The 12,314-nt window shown below is 44.0% G+C and overlaps 1 protein-coding gene across 1 annotated transcript; it reads left to right on the plus strand.

Annotated features, from left to right (window-relative positions):
* The first annotated feature begins 406 nt into the window (after nucleotides 1-406).
* Nucleotides 407-7,963, plus strand: LOC108802257 (probable S-adenosylmethionine-dependent methyltransferase CRG1). Its single transcript, XM_018574125.1, has 7 exons — nucleotides 407-544; nucleotides 2,510-2,670; nucleotides 3,040-3,142; nucleotides 4,631-4,741; nucleotides 6,395-6,495; nucleotides 6,847-6,984; nucleotides 7,798-7,963. The coding sequence occupies exons 1-7, from the start codon at nucleotides 434-436 to the stop codon at nucleotides 7,886-7,888; spliced, it is 816 nt and encodes a 271-aa protein (XP_018429627.1). The 5' UTR covers nucleotides 407-433; the 3' UTR covers nucleotides 7,889-7,963.
* Nucleotides 7,964-12,314: the final 4,351 nt, after the last annotated feature.

Consider the following 12,314-nt stretch of genomic DNA (forward strand, 5'->3'; position numbering starts at 1 on the left):
TAGCAGTAAAGACACAACAGGGGGCTGGGACGTGCAGTTCCCACCCTGCTGTGCCCATTATGAGGGGCTCCCACCATCCCTGTGCTGAGTTCCTGGGTCTGTACACCCGCTGTGCCCATTATGAGGAGCTCCCACCATCCCTGTGCTGAGTTCCCGGGTCTGTACACCCGCTGTGCCCATTATGAGGAGCTCCCACCATCCCTGAGCTGTTCCATTTTAAACTCAATCTAAATTGTTCAACTTTGATGCAGGTTCACTTTAAAGAGACGCTCTCATCTTACTCATACAGAGCAAAGTGACAGTCTCTGCAAAGGGACCCCAACCCCATTGGGTCCCTTTTTATGGGGTATATTTATTTATATAACAAATATTCATGGTGTAAACATTGAGCTGACTTCTGTATTATCATTCTAGCTGGAAATCTGAGTCCAAAATGTCTGTTCAGTTGTTTGAAGGAAAGCAGCACGCAGCTTATTATCATAAATTCCGGTTTGAACCATCACAAGAAATATTAGACCTGATCTTCAGTTACGTGGATGAGAAGGTAAGTAAAAGCGTCAGCCCGGTCCATAACCAACTTCAACCACAAAGCCAGCACATCCAGAACCGACGTCATGTCATTATGTCCAACACTTGTAAACCATTATTAGACCTCAATATTAGAGAGAGATACAAAGTAACATTGTATATAAACATTGATCAGAGGGAGATAGAGAGATACAAAGTAACATTGTATATAAACATTGATCAGAGGGAGATAGAGAGATACAAAGTAACATTGTATATAAACATTGATCAGAGGGAGATAGAGAGATACAAAGTAACATTGTATATAAACATTGATCAGAGGGAGATAGAGAGATACAAAGTAACATTGTATATAAACATTGATCAGAGGGAGATAGAGAGATACAAAGTAACATTGTATATAAACATTGATCAGAGGGAGATAGAGAGATACAAAGTAACATTGTATATAAACATTGATCAGAGGGAGATAGAGAGATACAAAGTAACATTGTATATAAACATTGATCAGAGGGAGATAGAGAGATACAAAGTAACATTGTATATAAACATTGATCAGAGGGAGATAGAGAGATACAAAGTAACATTGTATATAAACATTGATCAGAGGGAGATAGAGAGATACAAAGTAACATTGTATATAAACATTGATCAGAGGGAGATAGAGAGATACAAAGTAACATTGTATATAAACATTGATCAGAGGGAGATAGAGAGATACAAAGTAACATTGTATATAAACATTGATCAGAGGGAGATAGAGAGATACAAAGTAACATTGTATATAAACATTGATCAGAGGGAGATAGAGAGATACAAAGTAACATTGTATATAAACATTGATCAGAGGGAGATAGAGAGATACAAAGTAACATTGTATATAAACATTGATCAGAGGGAGATAGAGAGATACAAAGTAACATTGTATATAAACATTGATCAGAGGGAGATAGAGAGATACAAAGTAACATTGTATATAAACATTGATCAGAGGGAGATAGAGAGATACAAAGTAACATTGTATATAAACATTGATCAGAGGGAGATAGAGAGATACAAAGTAACATTGTATATAAACATTGATCAGAGGGAGATAGAGAGATACAAAGTAACATTGTATATAAACATTGATCAGAGGGAGATAGAGAGATACAAAGTAACATTGTATATAAACATTGATCAGAGGGAGATAGAGAGATACAAAGTAACATTGTATATAAACATTGATCAGAGGGAGATAGAGAGATACAAAGTAACATTGTATATAAACATTGATCAGAGGGAGATAGAGAGATACAAAGTAACATTGTATATAAACATTGATCAGAGGGAGATAGAGAGATACAAAGTAACATTGTATATAAACATTGATCAGAGGGAGATAGAGAGATACAAAGTAACATTGTATATAAACATTGATCAGAGGGAGATAGAGAGATACAAAGTAACATTGTATATAAACATTGATCAGAGGGAGATAGAGAGATACAAAGTAACATTGTATATAAACATTGATCAGAGGGAGATAGAGAGATACAAAGTAACATTGTATATAAACATTGATCAGAGGGAGATAGAGAGATACAAAGTAACATTGTATATAAACATTGATCAGAGGGAGATAGAGAGATACAAAGTAACATTGTATATAAACATTGATCAGAGGGAGATAGAGAGATACAAAGTAACATTGTATATAAACATTGATCAGAGGGAGATAGAGAGATACAAAGTAACATTGTTTATAAACATTGCTCAGAGATGGAGATACAAAGTAACTCTTACATGGTCCTTATTACAAGAATCCATTCAAAAACAAGATACAACATAAAACAAGAAAAAATGAGTTCTTTTATATTTGGCCGTATGCCAGCAGCAAAAATGTGATATAATATTATAATAACAGTGATAATTTAAAGTAAAAACAATTGTTTCTCCGGTCTCTCTCTAATATAATTTGAAAATGTTTTTGCCTTCCTAGTTACCTAAACCTCATGGACTCGCCGTGGACGTTGGCTGTGGAACGGGGCAGAGCACAAGAATCCTCTCTCCTTACTTCCAGAAAGTTCTGGGAACAGACATCAGTGAAGCCCAGATAGAGGAGGCAAAGAAAGTTCCGGGGTCACCCAATGTAACCTACAGGTGGGAACATTCTATTCAAGTGTCATTGGTTACGTTCAGGGGAGGGCTGGGAACCTTTGACCTGGGGGAGGGTACCAAGTGTACCATGGTACCGCAGTGATTGGTGGGATTAGTGAAAGGTGGGTGTTCAACGGTTCCTGGTAGGGAGAGAGGGCTGTGGGCTAAAGAAGGTGCCATGGTGCTGCAGTGATTGTTAGGTTTGGATAAAAGCTGGGTGGGTGTTCCTAGAGAACACAGTGCACACCTTTCCTCACCAAGTATTGGCCGCCTTTGCACCTCCCCTTGTGCCTTTGGGCAGGGAAGCCAGGAGCACAGAACCTGGAGTTGGACTTTGCCCCCTGATTAAGGTCTCATTTATCATCCTTGTAGCGCCTGTCCAGCCGAAGAGGTGCCAGTGGGTGACGCCTCTGTTGACCTACTCACAGCCTGTGCTGCCGTCCACTGGTTTGACATTGAGAAGTTTCTAAAAGAGGTAAAAACAAACTGAGTCTTCTTGTTTCATGTTTTTTGACCTCTACAAACTGCTGTACATTCCATACTTCTGACCACTGCAGATTATATACGAGGGAGAGTCAAAACGTAAAGACAATTTATACATATCATGGTAAGCGGAACAGAGAGAAGCTTGCGCAATGCAGCATAATTACATGGCCTGTTGTATAGTTCCACCATGCGCACTACAGTGCTCAGACTTAAGTTGAGTGGTAGTCATGTGGACAGAAACATGGACGCTCCGTTGGGAGATTGCACCACGAAGAACAACATACTGTAATGCGCTTTCTTTGGGCAGAGGGAGTGAAGCCGGTGGAAAGTCACGGATAGATATCGGCTCAGTGTGGTCATAGCACCAATAGTCAATGAAAGTTCTATGAGTGGGTAGAAAGGTGTAACCGACGAAGCTCATTCTGGCGACCAATGGGCGACCTGGTTGCACCACTATGGCCTGGAGAGCAAAAGACAAAGCATGGAGTGGAGACGCCCGTCTTCTCCAGCGGAAAAGAGATTCAAAAGTCTCTGCCAAGAAAATCATGTTAACGCTGTTTTGGGAGATGAAGGGGCTTATTCTGGTGCATTCGCAGCAAAAGAGGAACGCTCTCCAAAACAGACCTCTTGCACCATGGCGATGCACGCCCTCCTGCACCTTGACGATGCACGCCCTCCTGCACCATGACGATGCACGTCCTCCTGCACCATGACGATGCACGTCCTCCTGCACCATGACGATGCAGACCTCATACAGCAGTAGAGAAAGTACACCAACTTGGGTTTGAACGTCTTCCACGTCCTCCTTACAGCCGGGATCTGGCGCCGAGCACTTTATTACATGTTCGTTCTGCTGACAGAGACGCTCCGCAGTCACAGGTTCACCTCAGATGATCAGTAAAGGAAGCGGTGCACACCCGGCTTCAGCAGCAGCCAAAAAGCTTCTTCTCTGCAGGAATACAGACTCTAGTTCAATGATACAACAAGAGCATCATCTTCCATGGGGACTATGTGGAAAAGTTCAAGTCCTCACAGTTACTTCTATTAAAGCCGTTAAATGTATTTTGCTTTTACTTTTTGATTCTCCCTCCTACACTGTGCTGTATATTCGCTCTAAACATTATGCTGAATACTAGCTTAATCTGGAGCCCTGTACATCATGCTGCATGTTGCATACTGAAGTCGGGGGCACAATGCATGCTGCTTTTATGTTACATACATTCTACATTGTACATTATAATTTACTTTATAAATCCTGGACTGCTACATGTGTGCTGTGCTTGCATACAGTGTACCACTGCAATCTGATCGCTGTGCCATACAATACATATACCGAACTGCTGCACTCTGTACACTGTGCTATACATTACATTTCCCAACCCACTGAACTCTATACTCTGTATTGTACCTAGCTGTTAAATGTTTTTAGAAGTGCAGTATTTCTACTGATACATTAATGTCACGCTCATCATTCCAGGTCGATCGGATCCTAAAGCCACGAGGCTGCCTTGCTTTCTTTTCCTACCTTCCCCGTTTGGAAGTTCACTACAAGGACTGCTCAGAACAGATGTCTCAAGTCTTTTCGGACGTCAGTATTGAATCGCTTTCTGCTTTCAGTGAGCTACATGTCCCTTGTGTCACACACTGCCTTGCCTGAGATTTTGCTGTTGTCTTTGTGAGTTGGTATAAAAGCCGATGTAAGAATTGGAAAGCAGGCAGCTGCACTCAGGGCCGCCATCAGGGGGGTACCGCTGATACTCATGTAAGGGGCCTGGGGGGGCGTCGGGACCCTTACATGGGTATCGGCCAACGGAGACAAGCAAGGAGGCGGCCGGGCCTAAGCAGTGCCGGAGGAGGCCGGGCCCCAGCAGTGCCAATCCAGCGGCTTCAGGGGTGGCTGGGGCCCCAGCAGCACTGCCAGTGTTCTGATCTCGGAGGCCAGGTGCACAGGCATCAGCAGCAGGTAAGAGGAGCCTGGAGGGAGATGCAGCCCCGACCAGCCCACCTGAGACCCCTGCAGAGCCCCTCATAGAGAGTCTCAGACAGGCTGTGCAGCATCTACGGTGTGCTCTGCAGGGTCACTCTCAGGTGGCTCCTGTGTCCAGCACGTTACTAAGCCCAGAGTCCAGCGCGTTACCTAAGCCATGTAAGGGGCCCCAAAATTTCTGATAGCTGCACTCATCTTCATTGTGCTGAGCACTCTGGGGGCTTCCAAACCCGGTACACTCGGTATGCAAATACTGACTGACTCCAAAGTCAGAGTTGTGCCCCTCCTACTCCTCTTACCATACACAGCTTTCCATCGCTCGAAAAGCTACAGTGCATTGTATTGGGGGATGGGTGGGCGCTCCAACAACTACGGCACTGGAAGCCCTCATGTGCATACCAAGCTCCGGGGGGTTCCGGGGCTCCTCAGGATGCATATAATGTGTTGGGACCTCGAGTGGTGTGACATTAAAACCTTTTTTATCTTCAGTTCTTCTGTCCTTTGACACATTTGCTTTACATACAGTAATACGATGGTTCATCGGGAGGTGCTGATTGTTTTTTTCCACTAATTGAAATACAAATTTGAGTCCAAATAGATTGCTTATGGACAAATTTATAATCAACGAATCTGACATTCAGCAAACATTCTCTGCGGGTGAATCTTCCAGGTACATGTTTGTAATTATTATAATGATTGATTTTCCACCTGAGAATGTTTGTTTGGGGAAAGTCTCATTGACTGCATCATAGACCTCTTTTAGACAAAGCGCACTTATTATTTTTGCATCCCCCTCCCCTGACCTAAACGATCCCACCCTCGCCCTCCACAGATCTATACTTACCGAGGTCGGAGGGCTGCTGTTTGTTGACATCCAGCACTGCAAGGCCACCACAGATCTGTACTTACTGAGATCAGAGGGCTGCTGCCCTGCTGTTGGCTACATCCTGGATGCTCCTGGCCACATCTGCACCCCTTGCTATGGGACAAACCCACAGAAGTCTATGGGGCTGCAATGTGCAGCTGCGGCCAGCAGAGGGAGCATTGTGGTGCTGGATATAAATAAAACTGAACCATGACTGATGGATGTCTGTAATGCATCTGTGAAGGGGAGGGGGGATCGTTTAGATCAGGGGTGGGTCCAATAAGGATTTGTTTTAAAGTGTCCCTCCTTTAAAATGTAGGTAAGCAATTCTTTTTTATATATACCACCATTGCATACATGTGATGAGACGGATTTCATTTATTTTCCAGGTAGAAAGTACTCTGGCCCCATATCAGCATGAGAAGGTTCATCACGTCAAGACGGGATACAAGGAAATATTTGAGGCCATCCCATACACCGATAAAAGAAGGTCCGCCTACTTTGTATATCAATCATTTGATACGCTATCTGTCTTAGATCAGACCTGAGATAAGATGTACGTAGAGGTGTGAGAACGAGTCTCTGGATTTCTACGTAGATGGTTTTTACCTCATTGTGTTCTTATAATGGTCCATTTTCTCAGTTTAAACATTTGATATGTTTTCTATTGGGGATAAAATTTGGGTTTATGAGATTTGCAAATCATTGCATTCTGTGTCTATGTAGATGTTACACAGCGTCCCAACTTTATTGGGGTTGTAAATATCTAATGACGGGAATGTTTTGATTGCATTTCTTGTACTTCTGTGTTATCTCACTTCATCCCATTATCCCTTCGCAGGATAGAAAGTATTGTAACCAAGATCCCAATGCCACTGTCAGCGTTGATTGGTCTTATTCAGACCTTCTCCATGTTCCAGACGTATCTTAGGACTGAGCCGGAGAAAGCCAAGGAAATGATAAGAACGGTAGAGCAAAGGTGAGAATGTGTGTGAACAGGGCGATTATCTCCAGAATGCAGCAGCAGGGAGGGCAATGAAGGAGAGCAATACATTAGAGATTGCACATGGAGCACTGTATATGTCCCCCATTGTAGTGACCATCAAAGCTTACCCCCAAGCCTCAGCACCTACAGTACATGTTATACAATACATGTGTAGAGTTAGATGTCCATTGTGTGTGGGGGAGGAAATAAGTGTACTTCACGGATCAGGCAGACAGATGTGTGGTGCTCAGGGATGTTACTAGACCCTGGGGGACCCTTAGAGATGGGGTATGTGCAGGTCCGGATTTACTCTCTGCTGCCCCAAGGCCAGGTTCCTCAATGCACCACCCTACCCGGCAAAAAGGCCCACCCCCAATAGAGAATGGCAGGCCTGCAGGCTGCATACAAAACAAGCATCGGCTTCCCTGCTGTACAGTTAGTTCTGCTTGCCCAATGCAGAGCTAAATGTAGAAAACAACTACCCACCCGGAACCCCGAACTGCATGACCCGGGCATCGGGAGATAGGAACTCCACACCCCTGCTGCCCCTCTACTCCCTGCTGCCCCGAGGCCGGCCTTGGTTGGCCCTGTGGGAAATCCGTCCCTGGGTATGTGACCATGTTACCCCATAAATACAGGTGTAACATCAAACATGGTCCAAAGGTTGTCTTGGCCTTTAACCCCACTGGAGACCATCTAAAATCAAACTAGCGTCCTGAGTGGAGTCTTGTGTTAAGTTTGGATGGATTAGGTTCATGGTATCAATCTTCAGGAATGATCACAGACTATATATGAATCCTGTTTCAGGTTCCTTCAGATCATGGGAGCGTCCTCCACTGAAGCGGTGGTTGAGGTTTGGTTCCATAACGTCCTGGTCCTGGCTTGCAAACCGCAGTGAAGCAAGAGACTGGGAAACCGGCGCTGAACCCCTGCGAGACACGGCTGGAGACCCCGCTGATCAGTATTTCACCTTATCCGAAGTCTGTTAACAGTCTGAATATATCCAATGTGTTCATCTGAATTCAAAAACCGCTCCGCCTTCTCCATCAGATTACATAGAAATATTGCTAAAGCTGAACTCCGGGCAGATATAAAATACACTGATCAATGCAGCTCTGTAATCATTAATACATCATTAAATCTATTTCCAAAACACAATCCGTGTAAGTACCTGAATGTTACCTGCTATCATCCTCTTGCAGCCCCTGTACAGCAGGGCTGGAGTATGAGAGGAAGATGAGCACAAGAAGCCAATCAGTTTAAAGTGATGCTAAACTCCGGAGTTAAATCTTAAAAATCCCTCCGAGTCCCTGAACTCTGAACAACAATGTATCTTATTTGTGTATCACTCGGCTGTAGATCCTCCAATCATCTCTGACACTGTCCTTCCTTCTGGAGGGGGGCTACGTCTGTTCCCCATGGTCCCTGTGTGTGTTGTAAAGTAGCCACCGCTCCAAGCTCGCTCCCGGGATGGACTACAATCTCAATACAAATCAGTAAACAGGAGATTGTAGTCCATCCCGGAAACGAGCTTGGAGCGGTGACTACTTTACAACACACACAGGGACCATGGGGAACAGACGTAGCCCCCCTCCAGAAGGAAGGACAGTGTTGGCACCAATTCAGAGATGATTGGAGGATCTACAGCCGAGTGATACACAAATAAGATACATTGTTGTTCATAGTTCCGGGACTTCAATGCATTTTGAGTTTAGTGTCACTTTAAGTGTTGTTAAAGGAGAATGTTGGATAGAGGAGGAGAGAGCAGAGTGATATAGAGCTGAGATCATCACTGTGCTGCTTCACCTTTCACTGTCCAGTCACAGGCTGAAGGCTCAGAGGAAGTGGGTTGAATAATGAATATAAAAGAAATATAATAAGAGGGAGAAAGGGGTTCATTAGGACTTATAAGGGTTAACTAAAGCTGGCCATATGCTGGTAGATTTCTGTACGAACGTTCGTATGGTAAATCTGGTCAGAACATTGGGTAATACCATCGGAGACTTAACGAATGTCGTTCAAAATTTTGTTGATTTGAAACATTTTTGACATTCGACTTTTGGAAGGGACGGAGTTTCCCGAATGAAAACCGCATTCACTGTTAGAATTTCTTTCATTCGAGAAACATTTCCCACTCTGCTCCTTCAACTTTTGTCATCACTGAAGTCAAAATCGATCGTCCATTTAACCCCATCAACTATTAGAAGGTCGAACGAACGTTCCGAAAACAATTTTGTTTAAATGAAATTCTACTGATGTATGGCCAGCATTGTAGTTATTATCCCATTACTGAACCTGTAGACCAGTGGTAGCCAACTTGGTAAAAACAGGGGGCCTCAGGTGTGGCCCCCCAACAGGTCCAGCCGGCCACATAATACCTTAGGTACCATAATACCTAAGGGGTCGTTTAAAAAAACAAAACTTGTAAGGTCTTATTGATGTCATCGTATTTACTATTTCATGAATAAGTAGATGAAAAGTCATAACTTTGTTCTACATATGAATGAAATAGTAAATATGATGGAACCGCATGTTACATTGTATCTACAAAATGGTACTTGTGGACTATCTGCACCTCTCATAGTACACAGGATCAGCCGTGTATTTGACAGCCGCTGCTAATGAGAGGAGCTGCAACACGGTGAAGAGTAGACATGTGCGATTCGTTTTCGAAATTCGGACAAAATTTCGGAAATTTGTAGATTCGGAGCATCCGAAGTTCTGAAATATAACATATCCGAATTTCCGAAAGCATCCGAATCCGAAATTTACGGATTTGGAACGAATTTTGTCCAAATCCTGCGCGTGCGCTGTTAACATTTAAACGGATAAAAACAAATTAAGAAAAGGATTTTAATGTCCCTTTAATAGTAAAGACGAGAGCACAGCAACCAGAAATGACAAATGTGCCAATTCTGCTACCCCACCTCAAGTTGCATTTTCGGGAATTCCGAATACGAATCCGATTCCAGAAACGAAACGCATATAGGATCCGAATTCCAAAAACGAAATAAACGAAATCCGAAACGAAACACATTTTTAGCCGCTGCATATTTCTAGTGAAGGGGAGCTGGACATTAGAGGTGTGTCCATAAAACTTTGTTGCGGTTTTTTAGGCCGGTATCTCTAACATGCAAAATTCTGAAGTGGTTAAAGAATAACTGCAGTTTTTGGTACAAGTTGTTCTTTGAGGAATGGTCCCAACCCCGTGAGTGCAGATCACGTGGCAGCTCTGTCCCCATGGTCTGGTCTGTCACCGCTAGCTCCGCCCAATTGTTTTGTTTTCTTAAAACAATTTTAAATTTTTTTACAATTTTTCCTATTTTTTCAATCATTTGAAAAAAAAATTCTCATTCTTTTTACTTCTTTTCTACTCTGCTTGGTACCTCGGAGGTAGTGAGCAGGATAGCCGAGCCAAATGCCGCTCGCCGGCATTCAGCTATTCACTCATTGCCGTTCGGAGTGAGCAAGTGACCTGCCGGAGCTTCAGCTCAGCCGATCCAGATGTTGGATCCAGAGCCGTAGCTAGCTCCCTTTTGCGCCCGAGGCAAGAAGAGAAAATTGTGCCCCCCAACAGACGTGCGATGTCACCCGACGCTGCAATGCACGTCATCCTCTGACGGCATGCGCCGTGCCTCCAGGATGGTGGTGCGCATGCTCGGAATGCGCTGGTGGGCAAATCCAAAATAGCATAAAAATGTGTTTTGTTTGACGAAACTAATGAAAAAATGTTAAGTTTCTGTTCATTTTGTCCGAAACAAATTTTAAGTCTTTGCACACGTCTAATAATATGTGTGCATGAGTGTGAGTGGGGTGGGGGGGGCTTTATTTATTTTTTAGCGATGTCACTTCAGGGTGGTCGAGCAGTGAGGAGAGAAAGATCCGCCCGCTGTCAGATCCTGGCCGAGCGTCTCTCTCTCCTCACCGCAAGGCCGTCCTGAGTGACAGCTCCCACCTCCGCCACCCCACTGGCTGCAGCGCTCCATTTCTCATCGGATCCCAGCTGCCTCTGTCCATATAGGCAGGGGGAGAGCAGCGGGGATCCGAGGAGAAATGGAGCCTGTGCTGCCCCTCTTCTCCCTGCCGAACCACGGCTGTGTTGGAACCTGTGCTCGCCATGGCAACAGGAGCGAAGCTACAGCCATGGTTGGATCGGTAGAGTCGAACTCCTTCTGCACTTTGGCTCAGCTGAACATGCAGAGCATGTTCGGCTGACAGAAGGCAGCTGATGTACGGCTGATTTTCGCCAATGTACGGCTGATTTTCGCCAATGTACGGCTGATTTTCGCCAATGTACGGCTAAAATCAGCAGTACAAGACTGAAGTGAATAGCCGAACAGCATTCGGCTCACTTCACTTCAGCTGGGTTATTCACTCGGCTGCCTTCAGCAGCTTTGCGAATAACCCTGATAGTATTAAAAACAAATCACAGGTTTCATCACATTTCTGAGCTTCTTCTTTAACTTATTCACAGTAAATACTTTTCAATATTATCCTGCATACACTGACCATACATAGACCCCCATAAAGCATCAGAAGCAAAGCGAGACAAATATTTAGATTTCAATGCGCTCTCACTAGCGATAGAATTCATACATTCCATTACTCACCGAATGTAAGTGTAATTTTATTTTCAGGTACTTCAGACAATTGTGTTTTTTCTGACCTCTCCTGGTAACCACGAGGTGCAATCACCTTCCTATGTAGGATCAGCGATCGTCCCGAAGCTCGGTCAACTCATTTTCATCTTCCTTCTTTCCAGCGAGCGAGGGAGAGAGGCTCCAAAACTCAGAAACTTGGTGGAGGCCGGCTCACCAAGAATGTTATATTCGTAGACACTAATAATATTTTCAAGTGTCTTGAGGTGATTGTGCAAAATGAATTAGACGAAATGGTCAGCAGATTCAAAATGATTGCGACTTTATTTGATTGCACATCGAGTCATCACAAGCGTTAAAATGGTACAAAAGCTGGTACGAAAATATATGCAGATAACAGTTGAAATAAGTTAAACAGTTTTATATGAAATTAAAAGAGAACTATGAGGTCAGTGTTTTTCCCCATAGTTCTCCTAAGGGTCACAGGAGGACATATACTAGCGTCCTCCCGTCACCCAAAGCTCAGTATATAGGGAGCTGCTGCTCACCGTATACTGAGACCGCCGCAGGGACGGATCCCTTCATTACTATCGGGATCCACCCAGCTGCGTGAGTGGCAACTGCTCTTTAGGCTTTGATTAGCATCCAGGAACTTAAAGTGATATTAAAGGAGAACTATGGGGTCAGTGTTTTTCCCCATAGTTCTCCTTAGGGTAACGGGAGGAC

This window comes from Nanorana parkeri, unplaced genomic scaffold (assembly GCF_000935625.1).
Source record: "Nanorana parkeri isolate BGI_ZX_2015 unplaced genomic scaffold, ASM93562v1 scaffold2752, whole genome shotgun sequence".
Lineage (NCBI taxonomy): Eukaryota > Metazoa > Chordata > Amphibia > Anura > Dicroglossidae > Nanorana > Nanorana parkeri.

Bases quoted from the DNA above. Each gene is read 5' to 3' on its own strand.
- LOC108802257 (XM_018574125.1), top strand. From the start codon at position 434: ATGTCTGTTCAGTTGTTTGAAGGAAAGCAGCACGCAGCTTATTATCAT. The intron at 545-2,509 runs GTAAGTAAAAGC...TTGCCTTCCTAG, and splicing joins TCAGTTACGTGGATGAGAAG to TTACCTAAACCTCATGGACT. The intron at 2,671-3,039 runs GTGGGAACATTC...TCATCCTTGTAG, and splicing joins TCACCCAATGTAACCTACAG to CGCCTGTCCAGCCGAAGAGG.